The sequence below is a fragment of the Urocampus carinirostris genome, chromosome 10 (genome assembly GCF_059441175.1).
Source record: "Urocampus carinirostris isolate Australia breed hairy pipefish chromosome 10, RoL_Ucar_1.0, whole genome shotgun sequence".
Taxonomy (NCBI): domain Eukaryota; kingdom Metazoa; phylum Chordata; class Actinopteri; order Syngnathiformes; family Syngnathidae; genus Urocampus; species Urocampus carinirostris.
Window position 1 is genome coordinate 5394672 of NC_142358.1, and position 17739 is coordinate 5412410.

A 17739-nucleotide genomic window follows, 5' to 3' on the forward strand; every position below is an offset into this window, starting at 1 on the left:
AGTTGGTGGGTTGATGCAAAGGAAGAAGGAGAAGGCTGGTTAAAACTAACACAGCGGGCATTGACATGCCCTTTGAAAACTTTGCATTAATTTTTCGGTGACATTTGACCTGATTATTAATCCGTTACAGCCATAAACTTTAGAAAAGGTAACAATGCGTGCCATACCTTCTCATACCTTCTCCATAGTCATCATTTCTTTCTCCTCCCATCACTGCAAGTCTTGGGACCCATAGCACATAAAATTCAAGTTTGTTAAATAAGATTCTGAACTGAATGAAGAGAGAGAGAAAGGCATTGTGGGAGGTAATTGACCCAATAGCATATAAGCATCTTCATTATGCCATGATGCAGATCAATTGCAGACTAGGGTCTTAAATGGCATCAACCAGTATCAAACAGGCACGTATGAGACGTACTAACACTTCAAAGTTTAATTTATTTATTTTTTTAAGTTTTTTGGGTATGCATAATACATTTTGGGATTATCTATAGTAGGGAAAATGCTGTAACGAGGGGCAGGGAAAAAAACTGTGAAATCATCATATGGTGGGGATACAGGTTCCTGGCAGTCTACTGAAGTGTTTTTCAAGCCTTTTCGAACCAAGGTACACTTTTTTTATAAAAAAAGTTCCGAGGCACACCGTTCGTCGAAAATGTTTGAAAATGAAGTTATGTCAAATATTTTGCTGTACTACCTCATAATCAGATCATTACTATATAAAAAAAAGAAAATAATACTTAAAATAAAAAAAGAATAATGTTCTTTATTTATGTTTTTATTTTTTACAGAGCAATCTTAAACCGCTTTGTTAAACAAATTAAGTTATTGAATGTACTGTGCTACCTCATGAGCAGATTAGTACATAAAAAGTATATAAAAATATACTTCCACCTACTGATATGTATGACTATTACAGTTCCTCGGCTGTAGAAAGCAAAAATACTGAAAATACTGATTTTTTTGGGAAAGATAAAATTGGGCAAATTCCAGCGGGACACTAGACAAGGTCTCATGGCACAATAGTGTGCCCCGGCACACTGGTAGAAAAACACTGGTCTACTGTATAGCATGCATTTAAAAAAAAAGAAAGGATTTATTAGTATCGGTTTTAGTCTCTAAAAGTAGGGTTTTATCCGAATCAGTAGGAAAAAACACGTATTGTACATCCTTACCACCATAGTTTTTTTTAATGCATTGTTTCACATCCAAAATTGAAAAAAGCCCCAAAGATTCCATTAGAAACATGCTAATACTAAAACATGTCAATTTAAATCCAAAGAGATTCTGTTCTATCAAAAAGCATCCCTTCATGGTAATTTCTTTAAGTCATGTTTATTTGTGACGCCCTTAATCACAAGAGAAAAACTGGGGGGAAAGACAAACAGAAAGTGAGTGAAAGCGAGAAAAAAAGAAAAAGAAAGAGAAATGAAGAGAGAAGTAGAGTGTGGTAAGAGTAAAGGAGATGGAGTGAGAAAGGAAGAGTAAGAAAATGAAAGCAAATAAGAGAGAGAGAAAGAGCAAGCATGAAAGAGGTGGAAAGAAAAGGAGAGAGACTAAGCGAGAGAGAAAGGAAGACCGAGAGTAAGAGAGACAAAGAGAGGGACAGAGAGAGAAAGAGAAAAGAGTGAGATAAAGGGATGAAATAAGAGGAATAAAGAATTTAATAAAAAGACACATAGCAAGAGAGAAAGGAAGAAAAAGAAAAAGGACAAGCAGCTACAGTTGCTTTGTGAGTGGCAACATTCAGTGCACATATTTAAAACTGCAGCTTATTTTTATCCTGCGCTTCTCTTACTGTCACCTGGCGGGCTTGATTTTAGCTGTTGTTGGGCCTGATCCGGCCCGCAGGCCGTATGCTGTAGAGCTTCATTATGATGACCATTTTCCAAGAGCATTTCTGGCCAAAAAATCAATACAATCCATACAATTTTCTTCTTGATTAGAGTACTCTCGAGCTCACTGTGGGATCTAGCAGTTTTTCCTTCCACCTCGTGTCTTTGTGTTCTGCCCGAAGACGTGTCCCCCCTCAAAGACACGTCCCCCCTCCCTCGTGTTTTTGACGCTGACGCGTTTTGCCACCAGCGTGCAAGACTTCTTGCCGTTTGCAGGCAGCCGATATGCGCGCCGGGATTCGCTAATTGGAGCTTGTTAGCCGCCAGGGACAAGTGCCGGAAAATGACAATAATCTGCTTAGCCTGCTGCCCCGGCGGTGTTCCATTCCTTGATTTATGATGAATGATTTGAAGTGGCCCCGTTTCACAGATTTCTATCATCCCTGTTCTAAACACATGGGTCTCTTGGTGCTAATGGTTAGCTATAGCTAGCCAAAAGATATCAGGGTTTTATTCTCTTTCTGTTTCTTTTTGTAAAAAATGTCATTATTCTCTAAAAAATGCTTTTTTTAAAACTTAGAAATACATACAATGATTCAAAGCCCCAGTAAGTGTTGTAGTATTATATTGCGACTCCTTGTGATGCAAAAATACTTCATTTGTGTAAAGCCCCAATCTGTAATATTGTAATATTTGACCACTAGATGGCACTGTGTTGTCTGGTACGAGCGAGGGCCAGTGATACAAGGCACAGTGTGGCAGCTGCATGCTGTACAAACATGGCGGCTACCTAAGTGTGGATTGCACTGTGTAAAAGAAATACAAATTTCTCTACCTCGGATTTTTTTTTGTAAGATTGTTCATTTCATCTCATCTCATTAGCCGTACCGCTTATCCTCATTAGGGTCGCGGGGGGGCTGGAGCCCATCCCAGCCATCTCCGGGCAGTGGGCAGGGGACACCCTGAACTGGTTGCCAGCCAATCGCAGGGCACACAGGGACAGACAACTCATTTGTTTTTACCTAATATTCATATTGATTTTTTTTTTACTGAATGAAGGTTTTTTTTGTAACACTAGGAGGCACTAAATATTAAACACTGTCCCTTTAAATGAAACCATTTAGATTGAAATAACAAACTAAAATGCATATACTAGCTCATAAACTAGAAGTTATCTTAATTATATTGCACAACCTAAAGACAATGACCTGTCTGGCAGCCATTTGCTACTACAGAAGCCCAAATTACCCAAGCTAGTTGCATGTGTTGCCGAGCCCCACATTCAGGCATCTTTCCCCCCACGCCCCCTTGTTTTCCTTCTCTAGCCACTGGCTTTACCCACTTGGCTGAAAGCTATGGCTCTCCGATTGCCACTTTTGTTATTGTTAGCTGCTACTGATTGGTTCTTCACTGTCTCTTGCCTTCTTCAGCTGGCCATGTGTATGCCACGGGATTCTGGCATTTTACACAGTTTTCCTTCTCTAGCCACTTATGCGAGCCACTTGGCTGCAGGGAATGGCTAGCTGACAGTTGCTATTGTTACTATTATTCACAAGGATTACGCGTTTTTATAATCGCATTGGGTAATGTGGATTACAATGAAGAGAAAAAAGTATTGGGACATTATTATTATTTTTTTATCAAGATTAAGGTTTCATATAAGGACTTCGAGGCGGCGAGTTAAGTGTTCAAAGTAGATACCAAGACTTACAATTAGGGTTCCTAAAAGTTGTGTTTTGTGGATTTTGATCTGTTACACGTGGCACCATGTCCATGGGCTTGACATGTCTTTCAAAAGTGGCACTTTTCCCATAAACTGTAAAATGGTGGAAAACGCACTTGCACATTCCTTGAGTTGGCACGTTTTTGTGCTTTATCTGAAATCCTTTCTCCTTTGTTTTTTATTTTGAAGCGGTTCGGGGTAGTGATCTATTGTGCAATGTTTCCCTCTTGTGGCGAATAGAAAGTATTGCGTCAATTGAGGTACACCAGTTACACAGTGACTCTTATTTTCTTCTAGAACATATCAACAACAACCTTTTAGTTAATGTGAATTTATATTTGCATCTTATCTTTATTTATGAGTCATACTATTATAATCTGCCAAATTTTCCGATTTATTCGGCTTACCCCTTTTTATGTCAGGGTGCCCTTCCTGGAACCAGGCTCGCCACAAATGGGGCTGTGGCCCAAATGAAGTGTCCGGCCAAATCTCCCAGCATGCACCGAGGCGTAAGCAACTCATATTCCATAAAATGTGTCGTGTTTTTTTCGTCTTTTGGAAAAAACAAAATGTTTTTCCCCCCACAGGGTAAAGACAACTCTACAGATCAATTCAGCCGTCATTTAACCAGGCCGCCACCGGATTACCAAACAAGCATTGTGGGCACGAATATCTTTCCAGGTAATGCTTGCCGAACTCCCACTACCCGAGATGAAAACATTAAAATAACATAAATAGTATGTAGTAAGTACGATGTGCATTTGATTGGATACAATTATATATACTTAAAGGTGGTGTATACAACTTCAAAAATATTCTACTTGCTGACACCATCTTCTGTCTGAAATCATTGCAGCTCCTTTTGTTGCGCGTGCAAGTATGTGAAATTCTTAGGGTAGGCATTTAGACTGGCTTTGAAACAGACTTTTCTCACTTTTACGATTATTATCCTGGAATGAAAGAAAACCGTGAGCATTCGCGTGAAATCACTCTCCTCCTTTTCATCCCCCCCGCCTCGTTATAATGCGCTCCGTGGCTGGAACATTGAGGCCAAAAGTAAGATAAAAGCAAATAGGAACGATGGAAGAAAATATATAAAAGCTCTTTGTACTCAGTTGGGCATTGTTAACACATACTAATAAATAAAATATTTAATTTTAAACTTTTCAAGGACACCTAAAACCTATGCAGCCCACTTTCAGGAAAAAATACGATTTGACTTGAGCTGGTAGAGTGGCGCGTGGATGCAAAGGGGAGATGGCAGATTAAAAATGAAACTGATTTCGAACCATCGACTTGCAAGGATTTTCATGCCCAATGAAGATTTTTGTTTTAGTTTAATTGCTTCCTTAGTTTAATTATAGTCCTAGTTGATTGCTTACGGCCATGAGTTGCAATTTGTGAGCCTCCCTCATATTTCTTAAAAATAACAAGCTTTGTTTCCATGGTTATGCTCCTTTTGCCTCTACCTTTAGCATCAATGCAAGCCTTGGGACCCATAGCGAATAAATACAGTACAAAGAAATACAGTATTGGATCCCAGACACTCAAAGTCATATATATATATATATATATATATATATATATATATATAAATTCAAACAATTTTTTTTTTTTTTTTTTAATAGCAAAAACTTTAGTGACATTTTGTACACTTCAAAATAAAAACACAGATAATTGTTCTCATTTAAAGAATATTTTTATTCCAGGAAGATTATTAGAGTAATATCTGGGATAGGTTTTGTATGAGTATGAGGAATAGCATTGTTTATTTATAAAATTCTTGTACATGTTTATATAATTATATCAAAACACTTTTTCTGATTTGTCGGTTGTTAGAAAATGCTACTCATTGTAGGTATTTCCATATGAAATTAGTAAACTGATCTCAAATAAGAAAATGTTACTCGTTTTAAACAAACGGTGTGTATTATTTGACCACTCGATGTTGTATTACAACTTAAAATGAGTGCTAAAAAGCACAAAGAAGAATACAAGCTACGAATACTGAGAGTCAAACACACCCTTTTACTTCTCATTTTTTGCCCAACCTTTTTGAGTTCATGTAGCAGCAAGATGGCGGGTGATTATGTCATGTGAGAATAGGCAAGGCTTATGTCATGTAAAATAAATGCAATTTCCTCGACTTACAAGTTTTTTAAACATGCTCATTATTATGGTAGTTGGGGTGTTTTTTTGCTTCTTAGTTAAATCAATACTGTTTTTTTTTTTTAAATGTATTGAGTTTTTTACCACTCGGAGACGCAAAATAATACACCCTGTAGCTTTAAGTATTTTTTTTTATTATTATTATTTGAAGCGTGACGGATACAACATGGCTTTAAACCACTGAAAGAGGACTGTGACCACAGTGGGGCGTGTTGTTGAAGTGTTCATTTCCTTTTTCAAGTGGTGAAAACTGCAACAATACAAAATAGTGCATTGAAACCATGTGCTTTTATGTTCACGAAAAAAAAAAACTTTACATTTGTCCGAAATATACCGTAGTTGTCTAACATCATATAAAGACTCAAGGCATGGATAGAGAGGGAATGGACTTGCAACCGTCATGTCAGCCACAGTGTGAGTATAATGTTTTCTAGGAGATTGCAAAACCAGAAATGACGCAGAAAAACCGAAAGTAGTTTTATTTCGCTATATTTTTTTTTACGTAAAGCGCAAGTAAACATTAAATATTTATTTAGAACACTTCTTAATGAACATCCATCCATATTTGGCCTTGTAATATTTATTAGACACAGTTAATTATTTTATAAAAAATAACATCTGCCTTACGTGCAACACATTATTTCTCTCCCTCCCCAAATAATCTTTAAATGATTTTAAAACTAAGAAAACGGATTTTTTTTTTTTTAATGTAAATATATTATTGCATTTATTTATCTTTTCTTATTTATGATTCCACATCTAAAACATGACTCCAAATTGTGATTTCCTGTCAGGCACAAACCCGTCCCAGTCTTCTGGCACTACCCCAGAGAAAGACCCACGCCCAATATCATGCCACCTCACCCGTGGGCCCGCAGCCGAGGTGACCTCATCAAACAGCAGCTTCAACTGCATGGGACAATTCCAGAACCGAATGGCGCTCAAACAAAACAAGACACCCTTCCTGCAGGGGAACTCTGACCCGATGACAAACCTGCATCTGTCCCGGGTGGCACCAGGAGGCACTAACTGGTGCTCGCTGGGCAAACTCACTGGACCCGACGCCTTAGATCCGCCCCAGAATATCCAGTACCAGCAGAGACCCGGTCTTCCTCCTAACCAGATGGCGCCAAACCTCCAGATGATGATCCGAGACGCCAGGTCCAGACCTACCCTCCGGAATTTGAGCCAACCTTCCCCGGATCAGCAAGTACCAGCCGTTGGGAACTTTGCAGAGACTGGCTACCAGAGTGGGAATCGGGTCACGTTCGATTTCTTACCCGAGGGGGACAATTCGGTACCGGGTATCAACACGGACTCGGACTTTATAGACTCCTTGCTAAAATCAGGCTCGGGGAACGACGACTGGATGAAAGATATTAACCTGGATGAGATTCTGGGAAGTCACGCCTGAGCCGTTGAGACAATTTGATTTTATAAACTACCAAATGTTTGTTTTCTGTGTTTATGCTAAGTTTGTGTATTTACTCTGAAATTAATATGCATCTGATACAATTTACAAGTAGTCTTCAAGACCTTTTAAAAATAAATTAGGTGCCAGAGTACTTCCTGGTAGCATACATGCGACATGATTAATTTCAGCTAACTTGAGCGGGAAAAAATGTTAACATTAAAACTTTACACGGAGTTAGCAAGCTAAAACAGCTGTTTATCTAGATCAGCAAAAGCCATCTTACGTTGCCTTTTGCCGCGCTGTGACGAACATTTTTATCAACATTTTATTAAAACAACTTTAAACATTCTCTAGAAAGCAAAGTCCATCAGGAAAAAGGTTGCTAAAATGTTTAGTAACTTCTCTAAAACTAATGCTTTTATTTCTTACTCCACACAGGCTGTTAGCGTAAAACATAATAGTATATTTGACAGTGAAAGTTGGCAATACAATATGGCTTCTCGTGCTGCATTCCAGAAAAGTGGGAAGTAGGAGGCGCTAGTCGCGAAGTCAGAGTACCGTACATATCTTTTCTCCCAACTCAACTGGTCGGAGGTTGGAAAACTCTGACTTCCCACTTTTCTGGAATGCAGCATTACTAAGCCTTAGCTAGCTAGCTAAAAAGCCCTTGTAGCACAATCAGCACCAGCTATCTTGATTTACCATTTAGCCAAATTGTGTGATGCAAAGGTATCAAAACATCAGGCAGAAAAATCTAGATTAGATCTTAATAATCTTTAAAAATGAAAGCAAAACCCATCCATCCATTATCTGCACCACTCATCCTCAGTATGGTCGCGGGGGTGCTGGAGCCCATCCCAGCTATCTCCGGGCAGCGGGCATGGGACACCCTGAACTGGTTGCCAGCCAGTCGCAGGGCACACAGAGACGGACGACTCACTCGCTTAGCCACGCCTAGGGACATTTTGGACCGGCCAATTAACCTGACGTGCATGTTTTTTGGAATGTGAGAGGAAACCGGAGTGCCCGGGGGAAACACACGCAAGCACGGGGAGATCATGCAAACTCCTCACAGGAAGGCTGGTAGCTGGATTTGAACCCATGACCTCAGAACTGTGCTACGCACGCGCTAACCACTGCTCCGCCGTGCAAAACCATGCAACAAAAAATCAGTTTGCTAAAAGTTAGCTAACTTCTATAACTGATGTATATATTTCTTACGCCCCACACTGGGATGCTTGCAAAAATTACAGTGTGATGTCAACACTGTAACAGTTGGCAACGCATGATGGCCGTTCATAATTTCTTTTACTAAACGCTAGCCATTTAAAGCCACCCAGTGATGCGAGAAGTAGCGGCAACCTTGCGTTGCCATGTTGCCAAACTGGCAACAAATCTGGGAAAAATCCTTGGAATATGATTTGAAATATTATCTGAGAAAATAAAGCAAAGCCTTTCGAAAAATTACTGTGAAATGTTGACTTGCTTTCCTGAAACTTGTGTTTTTACTCCACTCAGGAATGCTAGCGTAACTCAAGAGTGTTAACGGCAAAACAGTTGACAATTCAAAATAGCCACTAAGAATTAGTAATTACTACTGCTGCATTCCAGAAAGTTGGGAAGGCAGAATTATCCCACTTAGATAACGTAAGCTAGGACCTCAAAGTGGGCAGCACGGCGGCGCATTGGTTAGCGCATGTGCGGCACAGTTCAAGTCATGGGAACCTGCTGCGTGGGTTAAAATCTAGCTCCAGACTTCCTGTGCGGAGTTTGTATGTTCTCCCCGTGCTTGCGTGGGTTTCCTCCGGGCACTCCGGTTTCCTCCCACATTCCAAAATCATGCATTTCAGGTGAATTGGCCCCAGGTGTGAATGAGCGAGTGAGTTGTCTGTCCCCGTGTGCCCTGGGATTGGCTGGCAACCAGTTCAGGGTGCCCCCTGCCCACTGCCCGATGATTGCTGGGATGGGCTCCAGCACCCCGCGACCCTACTGAGGATAAGCGGTGCAGCTGATGATATGAGATGAGGACCTCAAAGTGTTCCAAGAAAAGTGGGATGTACGAGTTTTTCCACTTCAGACCAGGAAATTATCCTTGGAAGGACAGTTGAGGTGTGAGGTCTAAGATATATTCATCCCGACTTTGCGATTTGGGCCGTTGGAAAAGGCCAACTTCCAGCCTTTATGGAATGCAGCATAAGGGTCAGTTAGCTTGCTAAGCGTCCACTTTGACACACGTTTAACTAAAAATCATGGAGATATTAAGAATAAAGTTCAAAGATTTCTTTAGAAATCAAAGCAATTGCCATCAGGGTAAACTTATTTCTTAATGTAAGTGACTTCTGTAAAACAGAAGTTTAATTATTGTTCCCTACGCAGCAATGATAGCGTAAAACAGGACTGTGTCTTCGTCAGTAATAGTTGGCAACGCGAAATGGCCGCTCAACATCAGTTACAAACAGCGACGGTCATCATGCGTTGTTATTTGGTTAGTGTGTGGAGAAAATTTACCAACAACTATGGTGGAACTTTTAGGAATACGACTTGAAATAGTGTTTGCTTTCCTTTTTTAGAGAAAAATATAGTGGCTAAATGTTAGCCAATTCTTCTAAAACTGATATGAAGTCTCTCACGGCACTTAGAGATGCTAGCAGGAAATATGACCGTGTTGGCGTCACTAACAATTGGCAACACATGATGGCAACTAAGCATTAATAATTCCCAATTGTTTGCTAACTAAAGCAACCCTGTAGGACGTTTAGCGACGGCCATCTTAGGTTGCAGTTTTGCCACACTGGAGCACGTTTACCAAAAAGTCTTGTATACATTTTAAGAATATTATTCTAAATATTTTCGAGAAATGAAATCAAAGCCTACCAGAATAAAATGGTTGCTTCTCCATAACTGAGGTCTATTTCAATTTTACTCCACACGGGGATGCTGGCGTAAAACATGCTAGATTCCTTACCAGTAACAGTTGGCTGCGCAAGATGGCCGCTAATCATCGCCAATACCTAGAGTTAGCTAGCTAGCCAACCAAAGCATCCTGTTAGCACAATCAACAACCACAACTTTGCGTTGCCATTTCCTACACTGGCGCAAGCAAATTATATGAAGGAATTTGGAGAAAATTATGGTAAAATTAAAACAGCCCATTAGGAAAATACACGATTGCCCTAAGTTAGATAACTTCTCCAAACAAGTTTATTTAACAGGGATGCTGGTGTAAAACACGATTGTTTGAGACCGGTTGGCAATGCAATTTGGCCGCTCATCATAGTTTACGTCTGATTTCAGCCTCAGCCTCTAACAGCACACTTCATTAAAATAACAAGCACATTCAGGTATTTTATATTTCAACTCATTTACACAGTGTAGCATCTGCTTTATAAGAAAAAAGTATATGATAAGTAAAAACAAGGGATAGTAACATTGGGCTCTGCCTTGATACATCAATGTAAGGATTTGAATAGTTGTTTTGACTACTGTTTGTTGTCATCAAAAAATGTAAAAATGAAAGCCATCTTGTGTTAAAGGTTTACCTCAGTTTTATTCGCAACGAAAATATTTTAGTGTTGCTCTTCTGGAGCCCGTTATTTACACTGTTGGTCTGCATAAGATTTTATCATTATAGTTCCCCCATGTTCTATTTGATATTGAACATTAATAAAACTCTACAGTCCACCTAAATCCAAATTACTTTGTAAATGTTTTTCAAACAGTTAATGCATATACTGTCTTTTGCGTGTTGTTTTAATTATGTACAATAATACTTGAGACTCGACCACCAAATTTTTCCCAAAACATATTTTTCCCATACTAAGTAATTGTATTTCATTCAAACGTTCCTATGCATTCCATAAGACCCATGATTTTATAAACAGGCATGAAAATGGGTCAGGTGTTAAAAAGGCGAGAAAGGTGTGAAGGAAATATGTTCTGGTAGAACCCGACAAAATATTGAGGTTTATCGATCCACACTGCGATTTGGTGTTCTGCAAGATGTAGTGTGGGTATTGCACAAAACCTAACTTTATTTGAGCTATGGTTAGGGTTTCGAGTAATAGGAACAGCACTGGTATCTCCACTGGTAAAGATGCCTGTCTTCCACACACAGGGTTGTGGGTACTGGGTGTAGTTCTGGTTCGTCCTTCCCTTGATCATTTACTTTTTGGGGACCGTTATTATTCAGCCTCCCTCGGGAATTGTTCTGGGCCTGTGCCACAGGCAGGAGGCCGCGGAGACAACCCAGGACACACTGGAGAGACCACGTCTCCACGCTGGCCTGGGAACGCCTCAGGATCCCGTCGGATGAACTGCAATAAGTGGCTTGGGATAGGGAAGTCTCGCCTTCCCTGCTGAGGAGGCTGCCACCGTGAGGAGGAAAATAGAAAGATGGGACAGTTATCGTAGACAAAAAAAGGCAATAAAAGGTGTTTAATTACAATTTCTAATACATGTTGTCGGGCTAACCAAAATGATGCAAACCAAGAAGCCAAGATGGCCGCGTATCTCACACGCCCGTTTATGCTCAAGTTTGTCCAAGTTTTGTATTTTGTTTTAATACTGAACCAAAAATTAGATTTTTGGATCAAATACCTACCTGTTTACTTAGAGTTGTTCTAATCAAGTTTCAAGGTATCACAATTTTTAAAATGACACGATTGACTACATACTCTTTTCACCACCCAAATTTTGGGTTTTGGCTGAGAAAACCATTCAAAATTATAAGAAAAAAACTTTTCCCAAAACATAAAAAACACCAATACCACAAAGTATATACTTTATTTCAAGCAAATTTCAATGTTTGAATACGAAGGGATATATATTTTTATACATATATATCTAGATATAAATATATCTAGATATATAGATATTTTGTAACAGATTTAGTATGGTTCTACAACACATGCATCTATCAATAAAAACAACCACAAAAAGAACAGATAATCGCTGAATATATATTCATTTCATGTGCATTTAGAAAACTAAATACAAAAATCTTTTTTTTTCTTCTTGAATTTTTTTAACTGGTGTGATTAGTTCTATGGCTACGATGCGCTAACGTTAGCATAAAAAAAGAAAAATAATCGACGACGAGTTGCGACATCGCCGTGCAATACAAACAAATGTAGTGTACCACTTGTTTTCATCGTTCTCGCTGCTTGTCCATCTACAAAATATTTCTCACGATTCATGCTTAAAAACAGTTCATTGCTCATAAAATTGTTCCATTGAGTCGCTAGCAAAAGATACTGAAGGTTAGCGAAACTGATGTAAACGAAAAAGTCACATAAAATCTTTTATAATCTTAGTGTATCGCGACAATAGCCGTCCGTTATTGTCGCCAAAGAAATAAAACACAAGTAAACAGACTACAATTTTTTTTGTTTGTTTCTTGCTAGCTTATAACACATTTTGTTCATCAAATCACTGCGTAACTGGAAAGAAAAATGACCAACAAACAAAAAACATCTTTGGAATCTCCGGCGAGTCCCGACTTAAAATCAGAACTGATTGTTTTTCGATTATTCCTTCCCCGAAAAAAGAAAAATCTTCCAAATGTTTCTCTAACGCAATCCTCGACATGACTCTTGAACTCACCTCAACACGTCCTTAAACGCCTCAGTCCATCCACAAATCATTTTCATTTTTTGGTTCAGGAATATTTGTCCCAAAAAGGACACCAATTCTCAACGTTGAAACGATGGGCCCACGTAGCCGAAAATTGATCGTGTTTCTTCATGTGGCAAGGTTTTTAAAATCAAAAAAAGAAAGAAACAACAAACTAACACAATAAGTAGTCTAAAAAGTCTACAAATACTAAACAAGAGATAAAAGACAGTAAGACTGCAATATAAAGGATCTAATAAAATGATAAAAATCCCTACATCCCATTATGATGGCATTAAAAACCTATTTGAAAGAAAGTTGTTCGTGTTGCTCACCGTTTTTAAACCTAAGCAGAAGGCGCAAAACCTAAAACGAAAAAAAAAAAAAAAGAATTAACTTAGACATGCTGGCACAGCCAAGCAGCGATGTGGCCACTGCCCCACCCCATAGTCCTCCTACCGATACAAAACTTCAGCATACCTAATTTGATGAATTTACCTCAACTCCAAATCCGTATTGCTCATCAAATACATCATTTTGGGGTCTTTGGGGCAGAAAAAAGGAAGCTGAAGCTTGACTTTTAAAATAACCCAAATTGGGTCAAAATTTGACAATGTCTCACTTGTTTTCTATTCGCTCGAACTTGCGGTCATAATGACTTGATTTTGGGGGATGTTGTTCTCCAAACAAAATGCAATGCCCACAATATTTAATTAATTAACTTTACTTTCTTTTAACTAACTTCTAACCTTTGTTTTGAGAGTGTAAGGAGTAGGAGGTGCTACAAGAATGGGGGGGTGTAGGGTGTTAAACTCCCGAGATCAGACTTCGGGGGACCATTTGCATTCTTGTCTGCTCCTGGGCCAGCCTTGAAGACACAGACAAAATTAAAAAGAGACTGAAAAATGAAAAGAATACTGCTGCAAATGACGGGTGAAAAAAGGAAAAAAAGTTCAGACAGGCTGGCTGAAATGTCTCATCAAAGCACACTGGTGATAGAAGGAAGAGGATGCAGAGGGGGTCCCCCCTGTCCCCTCGGGGTACCCTCTATAACCACGTGAGGAAGCTCTCCTTGTCAATCTTGGTGGCAGCAAGAACCGACTCCATGTCGTTGAGGATGTCAGAGCTAAGCGCCTCCTGCAGGCTTGGCATTAGCTCCTCTCCCTCCACCACCATGCTTTCACCCTCCAGAGTGCCCAGGTCCACATCTGTACCGGGGATGGCGTCCAGGTAGTCCGGGAAGCGGCTGGGCTGCGTGCCCATGGAGGTTGGCAACGGTTCTCCTGACGGGAAAAGTGGAAATGTCAATGATGCCAGTTACGCTTTTAATGGAACAAACTAACTTGCTACTCTCCCCTGGTGTTTGGTACTGGCCATTTCCAGTGCCCATTGGTGCAGTAGAAAATGCTTTGGCTGGTTCAAATACCATCTAGAACTTTAATTTCCTATCATATCCATTGGCCATCAACATATACACTTGTTTAAAACTATACTGGAAACAAAATTTAATACTCTTAAGTTTCACCAATGGTTTTATACTGTATGTACCGAGTGTGATATGAATGTGCACCCACTAAGAAAATATCCATTGTTCCAGTAGCTCAACTGGTAAAGCACATACCTTCTACTTTTATACACGAGAGATCAATCCCTAGCCAATTAATTCAGTTTGAAGTCAATGGGATAATTTAGTACTCTCACTCTTTTCAGGTACGCATGAGCTTGTTTGATGCAAATATGTACCCGCTCAAATGATTCCAAATCCTTTGTACTTTGCCAGGTTAATGAAATTAAATTATCAGCATTTATATAGCGCTTTTCAAGTCAAGACTTCCCAAAGCGCTTTACAGTGTGCTTCACGTTTCCCAATAGCGGCCGTGCAGCCATGTAAGGCGCTAACCTGCCAAGAACACTTCGACATGTAACACGGAGGAGCCGGGATTCGAACTGCGATCTCTTGATCCCAAGATGATTGCTTTACCTCCTGAGCCACTGCTGCCCCGGTTAAGTGTTAAGTTAACTGTTAAGTGTTCACCTAGTACTTTCAGGAGCAATTCACAGAAAATCCAAACTTGTCCCGTTCATTTTCAATGGAGTGATTTTTATTGTCAACCACTCGTTCTTTTGAAACAAATAAGGTCTACAAACCCATATGCTTACCTAACTTGCTTTCCATTCATAGTGTCATGAGTTCAAATCTTACTCCGGCCAACTAAATTTTTTTACTATTGAATTATCAAGTTTTGGGATAATATGTACCCACTCATATTATTCTGTATCTCCCTCTGTAGCTCAGCTGGTTAGAGGTCCACCTCCTACACAGTTCAATGCCCAGAAAATATTCCATTCATTTTCAACAGGACTAATATTCGGCCAAACAATCATTTCTTAAACAGATAGTTTAAAAACTGTGTCATAACCTTAACGCCAATCCCTAAACCAAAACCCCTGAACCAAGCCCCTACCCCTAAACCCTCAAGCCCCTAACCCTCACCATAATATGTACCAGCTCGTATTATTTCATATCCCCTGTAGCTCAGAATTTTAAGGGTTAATCTGCAACAAAAGGGTTCAATCTTTAGGAATTGTAACATATGCCCCATTCATTTTCAGTAAACTGGTTTTCAATGTCAAGAAATAGTTCGGAAACAGATAAAGTTCCAAACCTTTTGGTATCATGTTTTCCGCTGTTCACCTGAATAACTTTCATACATCGAGTTATGGATTCGATCATACATAAGCCAATGAAATGATTTTAGTTCACACCCTATTTTGAAACCCTAATTTACTAAGTCCAACTAAAACTTTACCTTTTGCTTACCAACCCAACCCTTTTCAACACCATTCAATCCCCAAACACGAAAATGTTATCTTGAAACCTTGAACCTATGTTGAAACCTCTACTCTACTGAGAGTTAGGGCTGCAGGATTAACAGAAATCTAATTGACATTGCGATGTGACATAAAGCGATTGTGTAATCGTATAGCACGCTTTTGGTCCCTTTTTAAAGGAAAATCGTATAAAAATTGCATAATGGTCTGAAAAATCACGATTGATTTATTTTTCACCAAAATCATGCCGCCTTACTGTGAATACTTTTAAATGCATATAGTGAAGATCCTAATCAAACTGAGAACCCTACTCCAAAATTGCACATTAAAACCTTAGTCCTTAACCTAAGAAAACAATCTTAAATCTACCCAACTACAAACCCTATTGAAATGATATTGCTCTGCAAAATTTCACTCCAAATTTGAACTTGATGCGTCCTCACCTGTATCCATCTCATCCACACTGTTGAGGAAGTCGTCGGGCGTGCGAGGAACGCTGTAGCTGCTCATGCTCAAGCCACTGTCTGTGCTCTCGTCTCTGGAGTGGTAAGTCCCGCTGAGGGATACAAACAGGAAACAAAAATGCTAAAATTCTATGTATAAAGCCAAGTTTGCGATCACTTTTCCAAATAATGGACTGAGGGGGATAAAGAAGTGGCACCAGTTTACAAGTTGCACTAATTAGAAGAGGGAAAATATGGAGGCGGAGTTCAGCAGAGATGCGATGAATGAGGCAATTGTAAGATTAGGGGGTTGGGGTTGGTTGTTCAGGAGCAGTGGGAGGATTGTATAAGTTTGCCCAGTCTACCCGATGAACGTCATGCTCCACTTAATACTCAACTTTTGCGCTTGCAAGTGTAAGCTAGCTTAAAATAAGAGAATTCTATACACAAGAATGTGCTTCACTTGCATCATTTACAAATTCAATAGACACCCTGGATACTGTGTTCCCGCCTGCTGACGTTTTTACTCTAAGGTGTGGAACAAAATGATTTTTCGGACCCTCTTTGCGGCATTTTATCCACTTCAACAACAAATTAAGAAATCAAATAAATTGAGTTGTCTCCAAGCCTGTCTGCAATTGGTCAACTTCTTTTAAAATGCTGATATGTTAGTAGTAGAACTTTCTCCAACAATGCCTTTCTGTCTCTTCAGTCAGTTCAGAATGTCATGTGCTTTATAAATAAAATGCAGTAACCTTTGTAGTGTATTAATTAGCCATTGATCCCAAGACTTGTACTGATGCTAAAAGGGAGAAGAAAATCCCGATAATTGCAAGCTTGGTTTCCATGGTTATCAACAAACACAAAGAGGGCACAAAAATCGCTAATTCGCATGGCTGTAACTAATCAAGGATTAAGGGTGTGATTAAACCAAAGTAAACTTAAGTGCATGGAAATACTCACAAGTTGAAGTTTTAAAATCAGTTTAAATTTAAAGTTGCACTAAAATTGTACAAAACACAGCAAAATTGCATCAAAATAGCTATAATATTGAGCTAATATTGCACTGAAATGGGATCGAATTTCTGCAGAAATAGGGAGGATTGAGCAAAAATGGCAATGAAATTATAGTTCAATGTGTTGAAACAAAAGCTGCATTAAAATTTCACTAGCCCGCAGGTACTTACTACATTGGTCACCCCTAGTTGAAAATGTTTTAACGCAAGAACCAACCTGTTAAGGAAGGGGTCAGAACTGTTGGCGGTCATAGTCCTGGCGTCCTGTGCCATGGGGGAGGACACGGGGTTAGTGCCACAGTCCTGTTCCATGCTGGTGGGCAGCTGGTTCCTCAGAGCAAGCTCCTGCGGACACCCCCAAAAAATAATCGTGAGAGAGAGAAACTTGATGCCGGATGCTTAGCGTTTGTATTCTGTTAATGACATTAAATACATGTAATTAAAGGGATAAAGTCATATTTCCCAACGGGATAGTAATAACAACAATTTATATAATTCTATTTTTTAATCAGAAGACTCCATTGGAATTTTCTTTCAATGCAGCTGGGTTCATGTTTTTCTTTTTAATATTTTTTGAGTTATTAAAAATTTGGTCATATGAAGGTTTTTGTCTTTAAAAAAATAAGGGAACATTTTAAAAAAAATAGCAAAACTATTCTTATTTTACCATATTGTCGATCTTTTTTCTTCTACAATA

General features: G+C 39.3%; 2 protein-coding genes across 3 annotated transcripts in view; one reads left to right on the plus strand and one right to left on the minus strand.

Annotated features, from left to right (window-relative positions):
* Positions 1-11875, plus strand: part of maml2 (mastermind like transcriptional coactivator 2) — a 45882-nt gene extending 34007 nt beyond the window's left edge. Inside the window, exons 3-5 of the mRNA XM_088346517.1 lie at positions 3981-4067; positions 4146-4239; positions 6522-11875. Of these exons, the coding sequence (XP_088202643.1) occupies positions 3981-4067; positions 4146-4239; positions 6522-7141 (801 nt within the window). The 3' untranslated portion in view covers positions 7142-11875. The remainder of the gene's footprint in view (positions 1-3980; positions 4068-4145; positions 4240-6521) is intronic.
* Positions 11876-11904: 29 nt separating this feature from the next.
* The window catches only part of yap1 (Yes1 associated transcriptional regulator), a 58168-nt gene continuing 52333 nt past the window's right edge, over positions 11905-17739 (minus strand). For both annotated transcript variants that reach the window (XM_088346520.1, XM_088346518.1), the window contains 3 exons: positions 17260-17387; positions 16027-16139; positions 11905-14034 (listed from right to left, as the gene is read on the minus strand). In XM_088346520.1, coding sequence (XP_088202646.1) covers positions 13799-14034; positions 16027-16139; positions 17260-17387 — 477 coding nt within the window. In that variant the 3' untranslated portion in view covers positions 11905-13798. The remainder of the gene's footprint in view (positions 14035-16026; positions 16140-17259; positions 17388-17739) is intronic.